Here is a 24,634-nt window from a genome sequence, read left to right as displayed (position 1 = left end):
TCAAACGTGCGCGCACCGGGCGTCGCATTTTGCGTTTGCAGTAACGTCGATGGGTGATAACGAGATGCCAGACTGTAATAAGGGTTATTCCGCCCCGCAGTCACCCTTGCATTATCGAGCTGGTCCTTCCTCGTACCCTTGTAACGCGCCCGCCCGCACCTACGCGTCTGGTGCTCATTATACCGTGTAAGTGACACACCTCCAACGTTAAAAAAGAAGCAACGCTTACGGGGCGATGATCACGATATCGCCATCATTAATCTGAACTGATTTTTAAAAGACGACGCAGGCGGAAATAAATATATCCCCGAACATGATGCAACGAGATGATCACGAGTGAAAAGATAACGTAATTTACATTACTAATATATAAGTGTCTCAAAAGACTAATTCAAAGGTCTAACAACAATAGCATCATCCATGCTAAACTCCTCTTCGTAAATAGCTAATAAGTGACTACCCTAAATACCTAGTTCGCTCCAAACACCTTCAGACATCTAACCTCGATACCATCTAGTTATAATCGGTATTCCCTAAATGACCACTAAACGATCGTCCCAAAAGGCTACATCCTTGCTCTCCACCTCAAGGTACGCGTCGAATCGTTCACCCTATCGCAGCCACCCTCTCGTTTGTTGCGCGTACCCGATCCCCGTGAACGCAGAACCGGGAAGGAAACTCGGACAGCGTGAAAAGCATATTCGGATACGTTGAAGGCCGGCACGACCAGTGACAGACAAGGGTGAATTCAGAGGAGAATGGTGAACAGCAGGTTGTGCCGCGGCCATGCGCTCGACCTACCCCAAGAGGAGGGAGTGAAAAAATGCGCCATTGATTTTACATCAAAGGCCGGCTAAAAAGGTGGCAAAGAACGCCGCGCTGCCGATCGAACGACCCGAACCGACACACACAGTTGCAGTTCCGTCGTTGCATCGTTGCCGCCGCGTTTACACGCCCTACCCCGTTCCGCGCGACACACGTCTTTTTTTCACGGTTGTAAGTCCGATATTTGCCGGAGCTTTCGGCAAGTGACAGGACTGACACGTCAGATACCAGTTATCTTTAACCAACTTCCATCTTGTCGACGATCTCGTAGACAATCGTAAGTAGATCGCGGATGTTTCATGGCAAAAAGTGACTTGGAAAAAATGTACGAAGGATATTCGTTGGGATTCGAGATATTCATTACAATTAAGGGGATGACTGTTCTCTGGTCCCCTTTGGAACGATCATGAAGATGCATCTTTGCGTCGACTAATATCTCCGGAGAAGTTAACCGCCTTCCTCCTTGAATAATCGGCAAGAGGATCGCTCTTAAAAATTCTTTTGTCTGACAGATCGAACGAATGGCTGCGAAGCGGCCGTAAAATACGACGGAGGTGTAAAACCGCGTCCGATACGGATCGAGTATAAGTTGACCCTGGAGTTCCGTGGATTCTCATACGGCGGGAGAAGTAGTAGAAGTGGCTTATCTACGATAAGTCGAGGAGACGCTCCTGATGGGAAGTTCACGGACCGCCTCCTCTCTCGTTTCCGCGGTTAAATTCCGAAATTGCGGGACAGATTATTGGCTTGCGAAGTTGGGTGAGACTCGAGGCCGAGGGTGGGCCGAGTAGGCAAAGAACTTTCGACCTCGCGCGTTGTTGCCGGACAAACTCTACTCGTAGGTGCAGCCAACATTAGCCTAACTCCGCGGCAAACTAATCTAACATTCGTCCGAGCTTCCTCCGACCTCCTGCCATTCTCTCGACTTCCTTCTCCTTGTTGGCGAACCGGCTTTTTCTCCCGGAGAACTCGACGCGGTTTTCCGAAGTTTCCCCAGCTTCGCGTTCCCTTCTACGGGGGGATGAAAAAAAAAAGACATTCCTAAGCATCGTCATCAACTCTTTCCTACTGCTTTTTAACGCTCGATTTCGCTCGTCGCTTTATCCAGCTCTGGCCGCGTACTCTTCCCGATTTAATACCGAAAGTTGGACTGTACTTTCTTTGGAGAACGTCCAGACTCTGTTCTTTCGCCATATTGCCGCGTTCGCGTACCTTGGAGCGCTGACCAAGGACATTGGTCGCGAATAGAAACTTGGATTAGATCGGATCGTTCTGGACGTTCACCAACTCCCAAACTATAGTCTCCTCTCGACGTAGCATTAGAAAAGGATATTGTAGGCTGAACTCCGTCGTAGCTGATGTCGCCAGAGTTGCATTCGCTCGCCCGATCGTTGCTGTCCATCCTGAGGTGTCCGTAGTCCGGACTGCCGTGCTGGGCAGCCGCCAATAAGGCAGGATGCAGTATAGCCGGCGGATGGGGTAATGGTGGGGAGTCCCTGAGTTCTACGCCTCCACCTGGAGGACTCGCAGGTAGGTGATGTGGCCCCGGGGGTGGTACCTGACCAGGATGACCCGTGTGAGGGTTGAAGAACGGCGAGTACGGCGAGAACACTTGACTCTCGTGGAGACTTGGGTTTGGTATCGCTACGCTGGTTGGCAGAGACACTGGCAGCATCGGTGGTGGCGCGTGGTAGGGTCTCGGTGGTGGTGGGGGCGGTGGACTCTCACTGCCTCCTTGCGAACAGCCACCCTCCTGCGCCAGGATTCTGGACACGGTCCTCGGTGTGATCCTCGTGTCCGTCACCTGTGAAGGAAAATACTAATTGATATCTTCATTTACAATTGTGAAATTCAAGCTTCCAATGTGTATTTACAGCCAGTCACTAAAATATACGCACGATCGTTTAACGTAGTATACAGAGATGGGTGAGGCAAGATTAACAAAGCTTGAACGTAATAATAGCGGGAACTCTTTTGAAGCTTAATAGCACGTATCGAAGTTTGTTTTTATCAATTTTCTTGTAAACTACTTTGACTAATTTTATTCTGAATATAATAAATATTGGTATATCTTCAGAATTTTCCTCACCTTATTATAAAGTATACTTTTAATAACATTATAAGCATTACAGAGCGTGTATAGACTTTCGTGACTGACTGTATTCTTATAGATAAGTAATACTAATGTCTAATTCTACACAGGTGAATATTATATTAGAAAGGTAGAATCGAATTATAGGTTTTCAATGAGTCTGGTGCACTAAGTGATATGCTTGAAAATTTTACTCGAATAAAATCAGCGACTAGTAATATATTCATGATTTCTATGTGATTAGGCATTTTGTTCTGTTCACTGTCAAATATTCTACTGTACAGTTGAAATTTTAATTTCGTTTGGAAAGGAGCGAATAATTGTTAGTAGACTGCACATGTTTACGCGAGTGTGCATAAATGCGAAAGTATATAAAATATCGATATATATATTACACTGTTTAAAAGACAAATTTATATTTTTACAGATTCGTATAAAGAATTGAGATTTAATTGAAAGTATGTATCATCGTCTAAACAGTGTAACACGTTTGTTATTGTTAATATTTTATATATTTTTACATTTATAAACATTCTCATACGTTTTTCCATATTTTCGCTTGCCATAAACATTCGCAATCTAATTATTAGAAATTTGTTCTATCTCTAGACGAGAGTAACGATCGAATTATCGAAACTTTAATGCTTTTTAGAACGATTTTCTCATACTCTACGATTGATTATTTTGTTGGAAAGTTAAGAAAGCGATAATTACCTTATGACGTTTCTTCTTGGGCGTCATCACGAGCGAGAGGGCCTCGTTCTGTTCCGAATCCCTGACTTCTCTCTCGTCGCTCCTCATGTTACAGTATTGGTCGCGTTGTTGCTGTTCTCTCTGCTGGTGCTCGCGTTGCTGTTGATGCTGCTGCTGCTGTTGTTGTTGCTGCGCCTGCATGGAGGCCATAGCGTATATCGTCGGCGGTTTCGGTGCCTGAAAGATCGCGTTGCTAGACCTCACGTGCGGAGGCAGTTGGTTCATTTGATTAAGGTTGTTTTCCGTGGGGCCAGAATGAGGACCATGGGGGCCACCAGGCATGGGCCCGATTTGAGGGAAACCCGTAGATTGCGGAGGAGGGGGCCCGCCACTGTGGGGCCCCCGTGGCCCGTTTGGGCCACCGGGTGGTTGTGGTGCTCCTCTATCGACTACTTTCGTCCTAGGCGATTTTCGTTCGAGTACTTGGCTCGCGAGAAGGAGATCCTTGTTTAGTTGTTCGGCGGCAACTTGCGCCGCCTCGCTTTGTTTCCCAAGAAACCTCCTCTGTTGCACGAACCTGGTCACTATACTGTCAATTAGATTCGTCAAAGACGAAGTGATTTCTGTTTTCAGAATATCCGCCAAGCCTTCCAAATCCGCACCAGTGATATGAGGACCCGACGAGCTAACCGCTGCCGCTGCACCTCTAAAGACACTTAACCTCTCTTGGAAGTCTTTATGTTGAAGAGGCGTACTCGTTGCTTGCATTTGTGGCATTTGCGGCGTGGACGGGCCGGTATTGCTTTGACTCTGTTGCTGTGGTTGACTCGGAGGGGGTGGTGGAGAATTTTGTCGTTGCAGTTGTTGCTGTTGGTGCTGTTGTTGTTGTTGCTGCTGTTGCTGTTGTTGCTGTTGCCTCGCCGCAGCCTCCTGGTGTTGCTTCATTCTCTCCAAAGCAGCGTGTTGCTGATCGAGGTAGGCTTTGTGTCCTATATGATACATAGCTGCCGTGGCGTGCGTGTGTTCGGGTGGGATGGCCGGAAGGCCGTTGTACGGTGGTGGATGAGGTCGCGGTGGTCTCGGTGGTGGTGGTTGAGGTTGCTGCTGAGGACTGGCGGGCGCATCGCCGCTCTCGCTCGTGTCCGGTTCCATTCTGCTCGAAATCTCTATGTACTTTTGCTGCATTATCACCAACTGTTCGCGCAGCATTTTCAGCTGACTTTTGAGGTTGTCCTTCTCCTCGCGTTTCTGCCTGATCATCGAAGGATCCTCCTCCTCTTCGCTCTCCTCCTCGTCGTCCATCATCGTGTCGTTGACACTATGCTGGAGAACGTGATGCACTGTTTGCTGCTGAGGTTGGTACAGTTTCCGTTTTTTACAACCGTTCACCGTGGTCGTTTGAAGGGCAGGACTGCTGCGCATCGTGCTGACAATATTCTCGACACGAGCGCGTTTTATTTCCGTCGTCGGCGAATTCGTTTCGATTTTGGGCACGATCGGGCAAGGCGAGTTACTCGGGCTCCGTTTGATATTCAACGAGTCCTGTATCTCCTCCTTGACGGAAACTGACCCTGACCTTGGTTGCGTGGGACTGGGCGGCAAACTCTGTTCGCAGTCCGAACCATCGAGATTGGCCCCAGGCTCCATACCAGCTTCGGTGAAGACGTCCTCTATAGCACGTGCGGCTGCGGCTGCGTCCTCGGCGCTATCCTCGGCATCGCCCGGCATCACGGTATCACGATCACTGTGATTCGCGTTATTCACGAGGTTATTCCCGTCACCACTGTCCTCTCCGCCACTCTGCACTATTCCACTACGCGCACTATCACTATTCTGTTGATGCTGCTGAGGGCTCTGTTGATGCTGCTGCTGAGACTTAAGTAGATCCGCTGTTGTGTTGTTGTTGTTGCTGTGTATACTGTTATTATTGTTCGGTTGTTCCTGAACCGAGAGCGCGGACAGTTTGCGCCCTTGAAGTATATCGCGTAGCATGTGCTGCGTGAGCTCGGCGGTGGCGGGATCGTCGCAATTAACAACAGCACCCGATTGCAAATTCGCGGCAGGATCCATGCCGGCGCCAGTCATCCCATGGCCGCCCTCTGGCGGTGAGCCACCGGCGTCACTGGCCTGTTTGACCTGTCGTCCGAGCAGCTCGTTCAACATCTTGGCGGGGCCGTAACCCGGTGCCCCGAAGAAGCCGAATGCCGCGTGGGCGGAATGCTGCTGAGCGGTTGGACCCGTCGTAGCTGTACCTAAGTGACCTTGACTTCCTGCCGCTCCAGCTTGTTGTTGCTGGAGTTGTTGTTGTTGCTGTTGTTGTTGCTGCTGTTGTTGCTGCGACTGCGACTGATGATGCTGCGACGGCTGTTGTTGTTGCGGAAGCGTTGGCCCGGTGCCACCGAAGATCGAACCGTACAAACCACCGCCGTGAAACGATGGCCGGGAGGTGAAGTGCGGTATACTCGAGTAGTTGTTGCGCGGCTCGCCGGCGTCCACGCGCTGTCTGGTGCGCTTCTGCTTCTTCTGGAGTTGCTGTTGCTTGCTTTCCGTGGTTGCTCCGTAGGGGGCGAAATACTCGGTCTCCTCCCCCGATGACATCATCGGCCGTCTGGTTGGTCGGCCCCCCGAAGGCCTCCGCGTCCCCTCCCCGCCAGGGTTCCTTGTCACCCCTCCCCTTCGCGCTCGAATAGCCCCTCGTGGCTCGGCGCGCTGCCGCTGCTTCTGTACTCTGTGCTCTCGCCGTTTCCCCTACCACAGCCGCCTTTCCTCGTCGTTCCTTCTACCTTGTCGTCCCCACTCTGATCGTCAACACTCTACCCTCTCCAGTTTCTTCGTCTTCGGCGTCTCCTTCTCCTTCTCCTCCGCCGCCGCCGCCGCCGCCGCCGCCTCCTCTTCTTTTTCTTCCTCCTCCTCCGCTGCCGCCGCCGCCTCTTCTTTCTCCTCTTCTTCCTCCTCCTCCTCCTCCTCCTCCTCCTCCTCCTCCTCCTCCTCCGCCTCCGCCGCCGACGACGTCGGCAGCCTTCTCCTTCCCGACGAACTCCTGCTTCCTCCTCTTCTCCTCCTTCTCCTTCTCTCGCGCCTCCTCTGCCACTTCTTCCGTCGTTCCTCGGTTTTTCTGCACCTTCTTTTCACTATTCCGCACCCCGCTCCTTCCGTCGTGGAGCTGACGCCAACAGCTGGGGCTTCTCGGTGACTCGGTGTCGGCGATTCGTCTTCGTCTCGGGACGACGATTTCTCTTAGCGAGTCGCGGCTCGTTGTCGGGACTGTTTCCGCAACTTCCGTTTTTCCTTACGTTTTTACTACGATGACAATTCAAGCCGACACCGCCGCTTCCGCTACAGTTTCTACCGTTGTTACGTTTCTTCGCGACAGTCGATGCGATATTACTCACGTTGATAGCCACGAAAAGTGAGGCCGGTGCTCTCGCGGGCGGAATCCTCGTGCTCCCGCCTGGGAGCTGCATCCTTCGAGCTCACCAAAGGGCTGGGTGCCCCTCGCTCCCTCGTCTCGATTTTCGTTCGCGCGATTCTTCTTATCCGTCTGAAACAGAAGTAACGTCGAACGCCTTTTAGTCGGGTATTCGGAAACGGCTCGCCTACCCGCTCAATGAAAGGAGATCGATATTAGACGTAAAGTTAAACCGTGAACTGTATTTTATTTTAGACAAGCTCTGCATATAGACGCCCACTTCCGTAGATAGTACCGACCGAACGGTCTGTGTACGACTGTCGTTGACTTTACTCTTAGACCTCTACTCGTGCCAATTTACTCGCGATACGGGAAAATTTCATTTAATTCTTCACTTCCTACCAGCTTGATTCGGTTTAATTCTCTGCTTGTGCAGTCTTTCAACGTGAAAACGTTCTATATAGCAACTTTTGGTTAACAGAATTAGGTATTCTTCACATTTGTAAGGTTACGGTTTATCGTGGAATTTTTTCGCTGTATCTCTTATTCGAGTATTTTATCCTTATACATATTTATTTAGACAATTTCGATACGATGATCACGTTCGATAATGATTTGTATGGATCAATTTCTAGGCAATTTTCGTGTAATTCTCATTCATTCCTATTATATTTGTTCGCATTTTGTTTAGACGTTCTATGGGTACAAATGACATTACTCAAGATTTTAATCCATGCGAGGTAATCTTAAAATTCTTGCGGGAACTTGTAGTCGAATATTTCTAGAATAAAATGAAAATACGGGAAAGAAGGTCAAGAAATGTTTCAATTTCTAAAAAAATTGAAAATACAGAGTCTACATCTTCACAAACTACAGATGCTTGTTGAAGATTTCGAATATTCTCATATTTCTCATATTTACCCACAAGATTTTTCCAAGAACATTTGCAGTCTTGACGCGATAACGTCGTTTATGTAATTCGGAGCGATCCACGACGAAACCAGACGTATAAGTATAAAATTTCTTTCGTCGACATAGCCACTTAAACGTAAACGCTGGAAAAGTGTATCGGTTCATCGCACGTATTGCCAGGAAACGTGGATGGAGATTCCTAGCGTTATCGGTTAAAAATACACTGATCGACCACGGGCGACGAGTCGGACAGTCCTTCTGTAACGCGATGTGTTCTAACTTCGGCCCGATGTCTTGCCGAGAGTTTTAGCGAAAGCTGAATGTATAGCGGAACGCAAACGTCGAGATTGGTCGAAGAAGAGGGCGACCATAAGAAAATTACTTGCTGTGAATTTCTTATTCAGAGCGTAGGCAGTTGCGTCGAATCGACTCGTCGTCGGGGATTACACGTTTGTCGTTGATCGATAGCCGGAGGACGAAAGGGGCACAAAAAAGTAATTGATAGCAAATCCTCGGTCATAGACCAGCACACCATCTGGCTTGGTCAAACTCGAGGGTAGAAACAGTCTACCGTTCGACTCGGAGTCGTTCGATTCTTTGGTCCCTAATTCGGTGGTTTATCTCGCTCATGAATGTTCCATTCTCGTGCGAGACTCGTAACTATCCAAGAATTCGATATTTTTATATTCTTCGTGAACACGTTAATTACAGTTAATTTGCGCAAGGAAAACATTCATTACGAAAATGGTGTAATAACCTTATTTGTTGCGTTAGAGAGCTCTGCTTCTCTGTATGAGTCGTTCATTATGAAAATGGTGTAATCCCGTTGAAAAATAGTATGCCTGCGGGCAACAAAACAATATTTCTTCGTGAATGTGTCGATTTAATTTCAGTTGCCGAACGCAATAAGAATTTTATGAAATTTACTATTTACTACATTACATGCTGTCGCTTCTTTATATAAAACGTTTATTATTAAAGTGGTATAATCTTTCGGAAAAATGGAGCGACTACCACCGAAAGAAACCTACTAATTTCTTAACGAACATGACGTATTAATAACATTCCAATGATCGTAATTGGATCCACGGTGACGTCTCAAGAATAAGGATAATTGACCGGCGATTTCGTACGGGTCAGTTTCTCACGAGGGCCTTTCGCGGCGGGCGATAATCGGCAGACGTTCGACAAATTCATTCACCGACGACAGGGCTCGATCGTTTCACGATTCAATTGCCGATACGCATAAGTGCGTGGGTACACGCGAGTCGGCCTTCTGCGTTTGCACGCACGCAGCATGATACGCCGGGGCGCTTAGCGTGCACCAATATCAGCGTGATATATGTTTGCGTGAATGTGCACGAGATTCGAAGCAACAGCTGAGCAGCTTAAAGCACCTGCGCTCAATAGGCCGACATATTCCATAGTTTGCCTACGCACGAGCCGCCTGCGTTCGAGGACACGAGTACTCGTCCCTATATATCGACAGAGCGACTAGACGTGTGTATACGCGCCGGCTCATGAAGCAACAAGGAGGCTCAAAGAGAAATGCGTATATAGCAACACGTGGCAAAACCGGCGAATTGGTGGAAAGCACGGGATCGTTGTACTTTTTTTCCTCGAGCTGCGCGCTCGGCTTTCAGCCCGCGCTGCTTCCACCGTTTTGCGAGATCGCGCAAGGAAAAGGGAGAAAACGAGCTTAAAATTCATCGATCATTTGCTCGCTTCTGGAGGATGAATCTAATTGAATATTGATTACCCTGGTCTTTGCCTTCTATTTGTTTCGGACGGGAGCGGTGCGTCGTGAAATGTAGAGGACGGACGATCCCAGCGGCGAAGTAATGGCCGCGGCAGTTTATTGATACTCTCCGGAGCAGGGATGCGCAAAGTCAGGTCCGATCTCTTCCATTCGGCTGATCTGGCGCGGCTATCGTCAGAAACGTCCTCGAAAGTCTGAACGATATGTAATTGGTCTCGCAATTGGGAATTTTCGTCGGGAATTATCAGTGAAATGCTGGGAAATCGGACCGCCTTTGATTTAAATATTTATTATGAATTGAGAGGATTCCTCGCCACGGTGAAAGTAACTCTGAAAAATGATTTCCTCGTCGATCTATCGACTCGATTATTGCCCGACTTCGATAAGGCTGCTTTCGTTTTCCACGAATAGAAAGATTTCGTTCGGAGATACTGCTCCCCAGCAATTATCTTGGGCGGCAAGGGGGGAGTGGTCACGGGGTAAAAAAGGTGACATATGTTCGAAGGCTCGATAAAAGTCTGCGATCGTACCTGCCTCGAAGAACGTAACTCTTCGAGGGGGGTCGGGAACTTCTGTCCTTCCTAATTTTGATCGGTACTTCCCTTCTGCGCTGCCATGCGTGGGACGGGGAGAATAAAAGGGTGTCCGCCGGAAATGGTTTTAGGAACTCTCCCACTGTTCCTGCGACTCGGAAGTAGCCACGCCGTGCTAATTACAAGCGTAAAACTTACTCGACCGAGCTTCGTGCCTCGGCATCGATACCTGTCCGACAGATGCGCTGTTGAATTCGTCAAAACGAAACGTTACTACGAAAAATTCGTTTGAAACTGCTTTCGAATTCTCTATCTATGTTTCGTAGAATTTTCTACGATGAAGATCGCGTTTATTCGTTTCCTTTATTAATTAGATAATACTGTAGGTCTTTGCTTGTTTGTATCACAGATTTGAAAATACAGCAACGGCGAACACCCCTTGGTTTGATCTGGAAGGTCTATGCGAATGTACGCTTAAACACTCGTGACGTAACATTCTCCTAACATTTTCTCCTACTTTCAAATTGTTTCTAAACTCCACCTAAACGACCGAGCTTCTAACAGTGTTTGCACGGTAAACACATTCGCGAGGGACGATAAGTGGATTAGAGCGCGAAGAATCGTAAGATTACTGCAATTAAAGGATAAAATCGTTGGGAAATAAGAAACGTGGTTTGTTCGTAGCTGACCACGTATTTCGACTGGCAATGACAGTCGCATCGATCACTTTAGTGTGAAGCGAAAACAGCCTGATGAACAACCAACAGCCATTTCCTGTGCGTCATGCGATATTTACCGTTTAAGCAGGTGATTTGATTTGAAGGGGTGATTACAAGTCATGCCGGTGGGGTTGCTGTACGAGATTAGAAAATTACTGGGTGGACGCAACTTGAACGTTGCGCGTCCTAGTGACATTGTAATGTTCTTATGAAATTTTTGGAGGAAAGAAGAAGTGGAGAGATGAGGAGACAAGAGAAGACGAAGAGATTTAATATGAAGTGATGAGGTAAGGAGAAGTTTAATTATAAAATGGAAGGAGAACATTGTATCTCCTCAAGAATTGGTATATGCAATGCCATTCTAAAATTCCTACAGACTTGAATCCAACGTAGAAGAGAAATACAGCGGAATGAAAGAACGAACGTTGAGACCAAGAAGAGGATGCTTCAAAAATGAACTGTCGATTACGAACGGAAGTTAATGGAAGGCTGGCTCGTAATTCCGTCGACTTTTCCCGAAGACCTCCATCGTTCAGGAGTTAGGATTTAAGGTAGCCATTGTTTCGAGTTATCGGCGCTGATAACTCCCACCTATAGGTCTGGGTAATTAAAGAAGAGACCTGAACGCAGGAAAGCTGCAGGCGAGCGTTCGTTATTCTCTTACCATCGATCACGAGCTTTCCATCGACGCGTCGACCTTGCATGAAATTTCAAAGGGGAAACTTCGAATCGAAATTTTTTAATGAATCCGCGAACGAAAAGAAAGAAACCTATCCTTCTTGGCCGTCCCGATTCGCTTCCTTTGATAGATTCGCTACCCCTTCTACGGGCGGAGATTTATAAAAATAGAAGGCACAAAGGTCGATATAAAAGGGATGGAATTACAATCGACGGGGTCTATAGCCACTGAAACTTTTTCACCCCCGTCGTGGAACAAGTCTTGACCTGTCGCGAGAAATTCTAGGGATTGCATAATTCTGAAATGATTTTTAAGTTAAAAATAGGCGGACTTAAACCACGATTATGTGCAATTCTCTCGCTTTTGCCTCGAGAACACAGGTCTGACCTTCCTTCTTTTCTGCTGATAAACCTATTACGCTCGGATGTACTCGGTATACCATGTAAACCCTTGAGAACAGCAACACCTCGATAAGGTTAAATTCCAATATTTCTCGGTCCCACTCGATAATAGCCAGGAAAGCGAAAAATGAATCAACAGGAGGGGAGGAATGGCCTCTTGGTCGATGGTTCGTGTAGATTTCGTGGCTTCCGATCGACGAGGAAGGACAACCGGGTGGAACCCGCAGCGAAAACGAAACAATACTTGCACGTTGCGACCCTAACGACTTCCTTCCGGCAAGGAACGTTGAACGTACAAGTAGCTGGCATGTTTTTACTCCGGCGTGTATCGTGCCGCGCGTACCCCACATGGCGTAATCGAGGTACCGCCGCGACAGCATGTGCATTGGAATTCCACCCCCTGTAGGTGTCATGTGGCGGAGTGTTCGCAGGGGGTTGCATGGGAACCCGGTTATGGTCATCGGCCCATGTCCGTGGCTACGATCCGCACGCATAGCTGAGCCGTTTTCCCCTCGATATAAAATTATTGCAACATTCGTTTCATTATTATCCGCAGACTGACCGAGCACCCTTCCGCGGCACGCACCCGCAGACAGGTAAACACACCCCCGTTTCGTGACGCCTAATCGTGAATGTGTATAGACGTACACTGGCAGATGGTAGCAGGGCGAGCCAGCGTGCAAAGAGACAGAGCGAGAGAGAACTGCGTTGTATATACACAATGATACACGCATACAAAAGCAGAGGCACGGCGAGTCGTGTGCATACACACACGGCTCACACGCGTTCTGCATATTATCGGGCTGCTCCGATGCAACAAGTTGACCGGGTGTCAATTGATGTGTTATTAATTGGAGGTTAATTGCGTTAATGCGCTGCCAACCCCGTCTACCCGCGCCGCCCACCAGTCAACCACCCCCGTGGCGTCGACAGCCTCCCACCCGCCCCCACCACCGCCGCCCGACTGTTTTATTATTATTTTGCATTCGAATCGTTTCGATTCACTGGCACGCGCCCAAACCAAACTTCGACAAGTGCGAGAGAGCCGGATAGAGCGGGAACGCGTATAGCGTGCGTATGAATGAGCGAGAGAGAGAATGCGGGGGAAGGGGATCATTTAAAAGCGGCGGCCTGTCACCGATTTTCATAATTTACAGCTCGTTAAATTTGTTTCGCTTTTTACCTCGCTCTCCGCGATTACGCGACCCAGGGCCATTAATCTACCTTCGGTTCGTTTTCAATGAGTTTAATCGCGTTTCAAAAACAATGTGGGTCAACGCCACGGCCGTGTTATTCCTGGCACGCGAACATGACCTTTCCTCCGTTTTCATTTCGATTTCGGTCGCCATTCATGCCCCCGCGTACCCAGATAATACGCGTGATAATGAGCGCGTCACTTTTACGAGCCGCATGCTCGATGACGACGGGATTTTTCACTACAGCGAAACGAATGAAAACCGGGTCCGTTCCAGACGTGACCTTTCGCCCCGTGCCTGTCGGATTTCGCGTACTTTTTTCCAGCCGTTTCGGCCAATTAAAGGGGTAAGCGCTGAATTCGAACTACGCGAAGACACGATGCTTCGATGATCGTCACTTTGGACGACGATGGAAAAATCGTGGTGTCGTTTAGAGTATTGGTTTAACTTATATTTAAACTGGGAGACGAGTTATCGTCGCCTGAATAGAATTGATGAACTTTTCAACGTTATCATGGTACTTGCCAATTATTAATACGTGAGTTTCTGAAGAAGTCCGAGATGTAGACACTAAAATTAAATGCTTGGTACCCAAACAAAAATTTCTTGCTCTCACATACCAGTTTCTAGCGAAATCGAGGAAGAACGAACGTTGAACAGCAATATATAAAAGTATAGTGTAAAAAGGTAGCCGACAAGTTGGAGGGCGAGGGGGAGAAAGAAGACTTCAACGTGGCTCCTTTATCCGAAAACGACGGCTGCCAGGGAAAACTACCCAAGGTGCGATCGCAAATCTCCTCGGAGAATTTTCACGAGACTATCTGCAGCCTCTCCTCGATGTGTTCCCATGACTTCTCTCTGTGGGAAACGCTAACGTCTAATATTGAAGCTACAAAAAATCCTGCGGCGCCCGTCGTTCTCCTTCTGGAAAGGAAGTAGGAACAACGGTCCTTGCCCTCAGCGGCGTCGACGTTCCCTTGCGGAGGGGACGATCGATGGTGTTTCCCGTGGTATTTAAACTCGCAGATTTTGATCGAATTTCACTGGTTAAAATATTAATGTACTTGCTATTTCGATACATATGACAATTTCTCATTTTCTCTAGCGTATAATTTGCTTCGTCGTTACTAAAGGTTTAGTAGAATTCATTTATGGAACGTTTGTTTTCAGGTCTGGCAGCTAGGAGGATGCGTTTCTGGAGAATTTAGAAGAACGTGAAATTAAATTTCTGAGATGGTTTATCCATGAGATCACTTACCCCTTTTATGCCACGCTATGCTTATACGACACTATTGTTTCAATTATTGCTCACGCAACTGTAATTTTAATTTCAATGAAGCTATCTACAAATCCAATACATCTCCGCAACCGCAATCCCTGCAGAATCCTCTGATCAATTTGTCCGAAACATCATTCGGAATCGGAATGAAAAGTAACAAAATTCTAAAGGTGCTTGGAGTTCGTTTCGTGGTCCCCGAAACTCGACGCCGCTGCAAGATCAAGAAGGCCCCCTTGCTAGCATTCAGGTGGTTTTGCCGGGTGGCGTCCACCGATTTAAATGTCCAGGTATCCCCCAGCCGGGATTCAGGTAAGGTAACTTCTCCAGACTGGCTGCACCCTTCGCGACGGTTCCCCAACGCGCAAGACTAAGGAGAAGGGCGAAGAAGGTAGAGGGAAGGCCTCCTTAGGGCCGAGGAGCGCGTGCCAGCTGCCGTTACAAGGCGTAACCGACGTTTCGGCTTCTTGTTGCCATTGTTAGGGGCCCCACCGAGGTCGGTCTAACGTCTTGGAGGACAAACGAACTCCTGCTTCGCCAACGTCTTGAGAGTCGCGCCGAGGAGGTCGGTTGACTCGTGCCTGGGTGGAGTAACGGTTTCCCCGTTTCCTTTTAGGAAGCCACGTTATTCTCCTCGCCGCGATCGGGTCGAGATAAGGGTGGGGGATACTGTTGCGTCTTGGGGTTGATAATAATTGCGTGATGGAAACGGACACGGACACGAACGTCCAGGGATCCCTTTGGCGAAGGAGACTTGGAGCGTGAAAGCGGATTTGAATGTTTCGCGCGGAATTAACTGCTCGATGCTAGCAATTGGTCCCTCGAATGAGGTAGGTCAGTCGAGCAAAGGTCGAAAGAGCAATAGACAAGTTTGATGAATCCAGGCGATTGGGCAAGGTTTACAGAGTCGTTTGGTGCTGTGTTTAAAAGGTGCAAGTTCGTGGAGGATGTCAGAAGACTGTGATTTTCTTTTAACGAACTCCTTTTTCTGCAGATAACTTGCGAAGCATTTAATTTATAATATCTCAGATTGATAGTGCTACTTATTGGTTATTGGCTATGATAGACATTGTATAATTAAGATGCACACGTCATCTTGTGTAGCCCAGCTTATAAGACTTGCAGCCTATCTATGAAGGATAAGCGTAACGGTGATAGAGTCCGAGTGGCACGAATGAGAGGACGTAAAGTGAACTCAAACACCACAGAAGTCCTGATTCTGATCCTCGACAGAAGAGCTGCTCCTTCCCCGTGCCAAGCAAGAGTCCCAGATTCGGCTTCGAGTAATCAGCGACAAGTAGATCGAGGAGGCTTAACGACAGACTCCCAGTCTTCCTCTGTTTGCTTTTTATTGGCCACGGGTTACTTTTCGAGGCAGTTATGTAGATACGTTAGCAGCATATTGGCAACCAGGAGCGGCCAGGATTATCGGCATTATTGTCGTCGGCATTTCGTGGCGTGGTCTCCTTATGGCACCCGGCCAACCTGCACTCCCGGAGCTTTTCGCTGCGCCGGCTTTTTCCCGTCGTCGATATCGCTGGCCGTAGCCCCGAGAGATTGCTTAATTATATTCAATTGCCAAAGTTCCGTGCTTGCGCGTTTGGCTCGCGACGGTGCGCGCTCGGTCCACGTCTGGAAGCCGCAGTTTCGAAAAGTATGCCAGGAAAACTGAAGCGTCGCTTTCGGGTTACTTCCAGCCCGTTATTTACGAATTTATCGCCGCGAAGTGTGTCCCCGCCGCGGACACTCGAGAGAAATAAAGGGAAAGACGCATTGCTGACGGAAGCTTCGGCGAGCACGGTCGCAAGCACCGCCATTGTCCGCTCGGGGGAAAAACGAGGAAAAGGAACGGGCGCGTTTCCACGTCATTAAGGTGCTCGTATATCGGGCTAGCCGCGATCACGATCGCAGATACGAAGCACGAACGCGAACCAACTCCGTGTCCTGATAATCTGCTTCGGATACGATGGCAATAAAAAAAAAAATAATAATAATAAAGGATGAGAGATCAGTCCCGAAGATGGAAAGTCGGCCTTCCAGCGGAACAGATGCCGGGAACGGATAGACACGAAACGGGGTTTGGCGTCGTTCGGATCGTGCCGTTGGCTTTTGTTGCAGCTGGACCTTGGTCTACATTCGAGGTTCTCGAAACGGAATGCGTGGGGCACACCTTTGATCGGTCGGAAAACCAGAAACAGCTGGTTACTGCGAATCAATTTATCGAGTGGATGCTGATGAATTAGGACCGGCCTGGAGGTGTCTTTGATTAGATGCGATGCTCGTTACTACGATTCCATTAATTAAGGCAGCGTTGCAAAGTAGAAACGCATGGCGTCTTTTTCTGCTTTGTACAGGTATCGATTCCGAATCGGAGATTCGATGTGGTTCACGAGTACGTGGTTATTAATTCGATCATAAATTAATTCGATCTTTAATGAAACAGTAATCGAATCCGACTGTTGAATATATCGATTTCGATGGTCCAAAGGCCCTACCAACTATATCCATACGATTTATCCATGTGACGCAACAGATTCGTGAAAAGACCGGCGTTCGAAAAGGAAGAGGAAATTGGAGAACGGACAGAAGTGGTCCCGAGCGCAAAGCAGGATCTCTTCTTCTTGACGTTACGAAGCTGAACGCGGCACGTCCGTGGAACGACGCGCGGCAAGCGGTGGTCTGATCGTTTGAGCCAATCATGCCGTGATTGAGTATAATGGACTTGCGTCTTGTCCCCCAGGGCAGTGGTTCTCGCGGCTACTGGAACGATCCGGTATTCACCCTAACGATCGCCGAGCGGTCGAGTAGCCCGCACTTGGGTTGATCACCCGCGATCCGTAAGTGAGTAGGGCACAGGATGAAGGCTGTGTCCGAGTGAGCGAGCGAGCCTGTTGGTATGATAATGAGGAAGGTGACTTCCGACGATCCATATATCGCGGAGAGCGGCCAAGAGAGAAAGACAACTTGATCGGGTGCAACGATAATAAGGACAGAGATCGGACCGGGACGATCGGGAGAAACAGAGACGCAACCGGTGCCGATGGTGGAGGAACGGCTGCGTATGCGTTACGTGTACGCGTAGGGAGCCACGTTTAGCCAAGGAACGGACACTCCAATCCATGCAACACTCCCCCGATCCTACGATTTAACGTAAGCCTCTCCGGGCTCTCCTCCTCTGGCCGTGCCTCCTCGTTCCTCCTCTCCGCCGTCTCTTCCTTCCGCGGCCCTCGGGCGCAAATTGACATGAGAGACAGGACAGAGGAGAGAACCGACGTGCGTCAACGCGTCACGTGTGCCAGCGCGAAACTGGCTCGAGGAGCGGAAGACTCTTCGTGATCTCTTCGTCTCCTCGCGTCGACGGGATCCGGTCTATCCGCGCGCGCCAAATTATGCGAAAGAGGCTCGAGCCCCCGGATGGCTATCGGAAAGAGACGGTTTCGCGGTAGGACGGAGAGGGAAACTGGCCGAGCAGAGAAGACAAAGGGTCTTCTCGCGCTGGGAGACCTCTGACGCCCGCGCGGGGAGTAGCCGAGCCAATTTTCCCAAACGCCGTCAATTTAGCTAACCAGCTAAATTCGCGAACGGGGCAAGGAGGGCCCGGGGACACGAGAAACGGGTGAGAAAAAAGAACTAGGAAAGACACGAGGGAAAGAGGGGCTGAAGTGGTGGAATAACGCGATGCGTATTTGCATGAGAAGCAAAGGACTGGCACTCTCGCGGATACAGTGACGCCGGAACAGGCCGGTTCCCAAGTGTCGGGTGAGCCACGGCGCGGTTAATCCAATTGAGTCAATTTGGGTTAACTTGAAGTCGTCTAAACAGCTTGTTTAGGCGACCCATGATGCATGCGTAACCGCCGTGTATCCGGCCCTCTTCCTTCCTACTTTAACGAGACCTTTCTAGACGCGAGACATCGACACCCGGAGTGCATTCACTGTGGGGTGAAGCATCATGGAACTCGTGGCCAACACGTTTTTTCTTTCCCAATTTTAATGAGTCAGATCTCTTAGCAATTTTGGACAACTTGTGTTTCTGATCAGGGTACTCTTTCAAAATTCCTCGTTTTGCTACTTGAAGTGGTTGAAAACTTTGTGTAATTTTCTAAGAACGAAATGTACTACCAACGTTAACACGAAGTCTATTCAGTTGCTTAATCGATACCTGAAACATTTCTTACGTACTCCGGGACATATTAAAATAATTCAAAGTTAAATAGACTACTAGGAGTGTGTGTACAATTTTAAATATTTGAATCCATTTTGTCTCCATTTTAGTTAGAATTAGAAGCATTATATAAAATTGATTTGAAAGAAGAAACAAAGTTGATAGATATTATTCTATTTAATTTACCTATGTACCTATTCCAAGAGTTGCCGTAAATATTTATCTTCCTCCGCGTACCAGTATTCCACCAGGTAGACGATATCGCGAAAATCCCCACGTCTTTTTCGGAGCGCGGAGTTTCAGGAAGAGGCGCTCTATTTACTATAATACCGTCCAGTATTTGCGAGCCGGCCGTTTATTTCACGGAAAGAATCGATTTCGATGACTGTCTGCCCGGATGGGGCAAAGGCGCGTCTAGCTAACCACCACCTTCGTGGATGATGTAGTCATTGAGCTCTATGCTGCTCTAGTGCGGAGCACGCGAGTATTTGCCCAGGGTACACACTAGACTCGCCTCCCCAGCTGACGTTGATTGAAGGAATAAGGGAAACGGTGAGCTCTCTCAAGTACCCACCACTACCACCGTCGCCCAACACCACCACCACCATCGTCAACGTTACGACCACCGGCACCGGGTATTGCGTCCTCCCTGTTGCAACCCCTGCAGACCGACCTCTAACCATTTACTCTTCCACCGTCTCGACCAACTCCATCACCGACGTAGGATCATCGCAATGCGCGCGTACCTTATGCACCCGGCGATGCAGCGCGCCGCTTACATCGAAAATTCCTCCTCTTTCAGTCCACGCGTTAATTAAACAGAGTTTACGTGGTTATAAAACGAAACCTTGCGGCAGGACATGAAAGAAAGGGAGCCAGGAGTCGGATGCGATGGGGGTGGACGGAAGGGTGGACGGACAGAAAGAACAGGAAAAAGTTTCCGCTAACTCGGTGGATGTACGACCGGGAGAGATAACGCCGCCAGCCACGGATATCAACGGGTTCGTGTCTCGGGATGGAGTCCCAGAGGAGGGCCCAGTGAAAAAAAATAAAAAAAATAACGATTCCGTGGAAAAATCGTGACACGTCTAGACTCTGGTCGGCCGGAGAACGACAGACGGGAGCCTAAGAGAACGAGACCGAAAGCGTGTATCGAGTGGCGGTAATGTTAATGAGGTGACAATGCAAACACCCGGAGCGCGAGAATAACAGGGAAATAAAAATATTATCAAACGCGAATGTCGCGAGAGCGCCGGGTACAAAAGGGTGCGCGACGGGAACGGAAACCGAGGGGGAGGGCGGAGAAAAAAAGGAGTGGAGTGTAATAAACCTCATTAAGAAATTGAATGTACGCGCGAGCCGTGCCGCTGGAAAATGAATTGATCGCGGACTCGCGCGACGGGGGCCTCGACAAAAGACTGCTCGTATCCCCGAGATATGTAGGCGGGATTCTCAGATCCGGAACTTGTTGACAATGCTACGGAAGGCGATACACCTGGATGATCGCGAGGATCGGACAACTATTGACCCGCCACACCTGCTGAACGCCGGTCATGCGCGCTGACTATACTTTCACGTGGGGAACCACGTGGCCAGTGAAGCTCGTCTCCTGAAAGAGACTGGGCTAGGCTATTTGTGCCGTGATTGCCGTCCGGCCATGATGGCGCGATTATTTACATTGCTTCCGAATTAGTAAATAAGCAACCGGGGACTCGGAAACACGCCGTGACCGCCTCTTTCCGCAGGCGTTCGCTTTGGTACACCTTTTGTGCTCGCCTCCTCTTCCCCGAGAGCCCGTGATATCCAGCGGAACGTGGAAGGGCCACGGGGCTCGGAGGAACAGTCTTTCTCAATGAGAATGCTAATTAGCGATCCGCATAGACGCGCGCGGACGTATGAAAATGTTTCTCGGCGTTTTCATCCGCCTCGCCAGCTAAGTACGTCTCCTTGGCTCGCGAATACCCCGGCTGCTGCCTTTCCGAGCGGTAACGAAGCGAGCTAACGAGTTTCGTCTCGCATAATCGCCATTCTTATCGGTCAGCATTTGGGTCGACACAGGGAACAACGGAGAACCTTCGTAAACTGTTTGCTTTTCATTTTCCTGTTCTCGAGGATTGAGAAGACGACCTTTTTTTCAGACGTGGGGCTGGCCACCATTGTTACGTTTGTTAGTAAGGGATAGTTAGTAAAGCATGTAGAAAAGAAAGTTTTAAAGTTCTTAAGGGTAGGCCCCACCTTTTGCGTAGCTTTAGTATTTTATTCACTTGACAGTGCTATAAAGTAACGCTTAAATAAGTGAGAATAGGAATTTATACGAGTCAAGATTGAAAAGTTGTTGAGAATCCAAAAGAAAACTGTATTTACGTGTAGTTTTACCGGATGTCGAACTTGCGTAACGTGTTACAGGTTTGTGATTACCGAATACTTTACGAACGACCATTACGTATGGGTATTTTGTCCCTTTGTTTGCGCCCCCATCGATGTTCCACTGATGTAAGTGGCTAGCAACTTCCCATTGTTTTCGAAGAGTAACATTTAAAGACGACATAATTCTGTACCAGTTCGCGAATGCCAACGATTTGATAAGAGAGGATTTTTAAAATGTGACTTTAAAGTATAACATATCGTTGTTTCAAAGTAAAAGTACACAAAACTACGATCAAACCTGGACAATGGCGTTTAAGTGTTCACCACGGCTGACAGGACGATTTTACTAAGGGTTGAAATTAATTTTCGATCTTCTCATTTAACTATTTATAACTCTAGTTTAAATAGAAATATTCACCGACCAGTTCGTTACGTTGGAGTACCAAATTTCTCTTTTTAAATAAATAGCAAGTTAACCCTAGAAAGTCACGAAATTAATGTCCACACCTGATATTCTTAAACAACCCTCGAAAACCATTTATGTTACTTATACGCTTCGTCGTTGCCAACATCGTCGCGTGTATTCAAATTCACAACGAGGACTATCGATTTTGCCAGCAGACGACTTTTCAAAAGGGTTAGCCATGCTTGAAAAGTGGATCGCGACGGTGGCAGGATATTAACTTAAATCGGGCGTGTTTAAATCTAAGGCATCTAACGGGCTTGCCATAATAATAGGCCGGCTCGATTTGACAAGCAAAGTGGCTACGAAGACAAATGACTCCTTTAGTCCGCGCGCTCGCAGCCATCGATCGTCCTACGACCTTAAGCTCAATCTCACCCCCCTTCTCTCGAACCACCCCCACCCCCCCGTGTCATCCCCTTAAACTGATACCTTCGACGTCATTAAGCGCGTCGGCACGAACTTAACGCGTAGCTCTCATTAAGGTTTAAGTCGAACATAAGTAAGACGCGGCAAATGGTGGTCCGGTGTTAATGACATGTCGTTTTCAGAAATTCAAATTACGACGTAGACGATTAAACGGCGAAGGTGGGGGAGAAGGGGTTGGTGCACCTTCGAACCGATTTAGCGCGTTTTGAAATCCGATCCAACAACCGGTGAGGCTTCGGTTCGTGTCGTCTTCGCGAAAATCTTCCGAGGTCTATATAATACCGCCTCGAAGAATTCGTTGAGGAAATAGGAATGGAAGATGGCGAGAAGCTTGGGAAAATTTCACGTGCTACGTCGCGCGCGCAGCTGATGCGAGTCTTACGGAAGCTGGTCACATGTCCAGTTAATTATCTGACAACGCCAAGGCTGCTAGGAGGCGTAGGAGGCGTTATGTCATCATTTCGTGATTTGCTGTGCCGAGTAATTTGTGTTCTGCATGTGCGTATCTCCACTGTGAGAACGGTTTTAATGAATTGTCGTGCGACTCGGGCGTTTGAGCGGCGTAGAGCGGCGTTTGAGCGTTCTAGGGAATCTGAGAACCGTAGAAACCGTGGAAGATTGGTAGAAATGACGATACTCTTTTCGTAAAATTCAATTTTTGACTCTTTTGACAACTGCATGGATAAGTTAAACGCATTTATATAATAAGTGCTTTTTCTTGTATTCCCTGTATCAGACTTGAATTTATTTATTTAGTTTTCACCGAATATTTATTTACATTTACTTACTAAACAAGTGTTCCGTTTGGTTCATCTTTTACAGTAGATCAGTATGTCCGGATACTGCAAGACAAATGTCCCGATAAATAATTTTTAATTTACGTAAATTGAAAGTTCACGTATTTAATCTATCAAGTATGCCTGGTGTTAACGAGTAAGTGTACGGTGATTCATTTTCAAACACTCATGGTGGTACTGAGAAGCTATTACGTTATTACTGGTGATGACCTTTCAAGAAGCAATAATAGAATCGTAATGAATCGTTTCAGACGACTGATATAACTGTTACCAAATCGCTTTTCTGAATGGAATGAAACCCTCTGCACTCTTATCCGTCTCAGCATCCTCTTATTCGAATCATCTATTTTCGTCAACAAAACATTCATTATTACAGGAATTTATTTTGGCCTAATAACAATTGTTAGAGTATAAATGTATTCTATATGTTAACTGTCGCTATTATGACATAAGCTTGGATTTCAACTTGCCAGATATTTTGGAGTAAGAGACAGTCGTCGTCTAACAGTTGCAGTAAACAGTGATCGTAGTATCGAAATCCTAATTTTTCCTCCTTATCAATCCTCAGTTAAGCTCAACAACGACGCCATTGGTCCACAGTGACTCTATTCGGGAACGTCGATCTTCCCGTCCCCAATAGCCTGGTCCATGGTGTTCACCTCGTAACCTCAACAGCCGAAACTCTTCGGCATCATGCAAACCGCTTATGCCAAATTGACCGCATACCGGCTTACCTATCACTGCGCGCGCGTTCCCCATTACGAATCTCCGATTTACGAAATAAGCCATTACGGATCAGCCCGTCCGAATAGAGGCGGACAATGTTGTGACACGTTGACGACGCTCGTGTCTGTGTCCCCACATATATGCGCAACACATATCCGGGGGTCGGGTCAGTTCTCAGGGCTATCATTGCCTGTCGGCCGGAAGACTCACTTAGACCCGTCTTGAGTTACCCCCCTTCGTCCCTGGCCATCGTCCCTCGGCAAACTCACGACCATAATCCCTCCTTCCCTTTCCATCTAGCTTCGTCTCTTTCCCTCGTCGCCTGCGTGCTTGTTCCTTCTCGCTCGATTCCGTCCGACGTTCTCGATCTCCGCTCTCACCCCTATCGCTTCGCTCCTCAGGGAGGGGGCCCCCTTTTCTTCTTTGGTCAAGACACTTGCCTTGCGGGTTACGGCGAAAAACAATGGGAAACCGGAAGAAGGAAAAATCCCTGCGTGGACGTGTCTTCGCAGGGCTATCATCGGTCGCGCAGGTAACCGCGAGCATCGAACGGCGAGGAAGCTATTTAAGAATCTGGATTTAGTATCCTGGCCTTGGGTAGCTTTTACTTCGTATGTTTGGCGAATGATCTTCGAGGGAATGCTATTCTTTGAATAAAATGCTATTTTTGGGCCCCTTGCGTTTGATTAATAATATGTATCATCGATAATATGAAGCTCATCGCCATAAAAAAAGGGATATATTTAGTATCCTAAATACATGCGAAATGAGTGCCGAGAACCTCGAATGCGTCGACCCTACCCTTCGCGCTGAAATAAATTCCCAAATATCGCTAACTGCGAGAAACCATCTCCCTCAAGAAACGCGAGTGTCTGCAACTAATTCGTCACGCTCCACGATTCGAACACGATCGAATCGAACGTGCATGCCCCAGCTCGCGCCATCGACTTTCCTAATTATTATTATTATTATCGTCTTGATTGCAATTACGTTTCCGGGGATGATCAAGAGACATCCGTCACCTATTTGCCAACGCACTCGCGTTTCTTGTTATTTAATTTCGCGAATCGAATGCCTCGACGCTTCTTAATTTGTGTATCATTAGCGGAATTTGCCTTAACGCTTCACTGTCTTCATTATTATTACAGCGGAGGATCAAACGACCGAAACGGCTCAGAGATTTTTGATCCGTCC

General features: G+C 48.0%; 1 protein-coding gene and 1 long non-coding RNA gene across 5 annotated transcripts in view; both read right to left on the bottom strand.

Annotated features, from left to right (window-relative positions):
* LOC128880352 (homeobox protein prospero-like) overlaps window positions 1–6,414 on the bottom strand; it is a 71,603-nt gene extending 65,189 nt beyond the window's left edge. For 2 of the 4 annotated variants that reach the window (XM_054130352.1, XM_054130353.1), the window contains exons 1-2: window positions 3,632–6,414; window positions 2,159–2,644 (exon numbers count right to left, since the gene is read on the bottom strand). In XM_054130352.1, the coding sequence (XP_053986327.1) occupies window positions 2,159–2,644; window positions 3,632–6,211 (3,066 nt within the window). In that variant the 5' untranslated portion in view covers window positions 6,212–6,414. The remainder of the gene's footprint in view (window positions 1–2,158; window positions 2,645–3,631) is intronic. The other 2 variants (XM_054130354.1, XM_054130356.1) reach the window with 1 other exon arrangement.
* Window positions 6,415–7,099: 685 nt separating this feature from the next.
* LOC128880358 (uncharacterized) overlaps window positions 7,100–24,634 on the bottom strand; it is a 108,592-nt gene continuing 91,057 nt past the window's right edge. Inside the window, exon 4 of the long non-coding RNA XR_008457804.1 lies at window positions 7,100–7,151. This is a non-coding gene — a long non-coding RNA (uncharacterized LOC128880358). The remainder of the gene's footprint in view (window positions 7,152–24,634) is intronic.

The sequence above is a fragment of the Hylaeus volcanicus genome, chromosome 7 (genome assembly GCF_026283585.1).
Source record: "Hylaeus volcanicus isolate JK05 chromosome 7, UHH_iyHylVolc1.0_haploid, whole genome shotgun sequence".
NCBI classification, from domain to species: domain Eukaryota; kingdom Metazoa; phylum Arthropoda; class Insecta; order Hymenoptera; family Colletidae; genus Hylaeus; species Hylaeus volcanicus.
The sequence above is the reverse complement of the archived record's forward strand: the minus strand, read 5'-3'. Positions and strand labels throughout refer to the sequence as shown.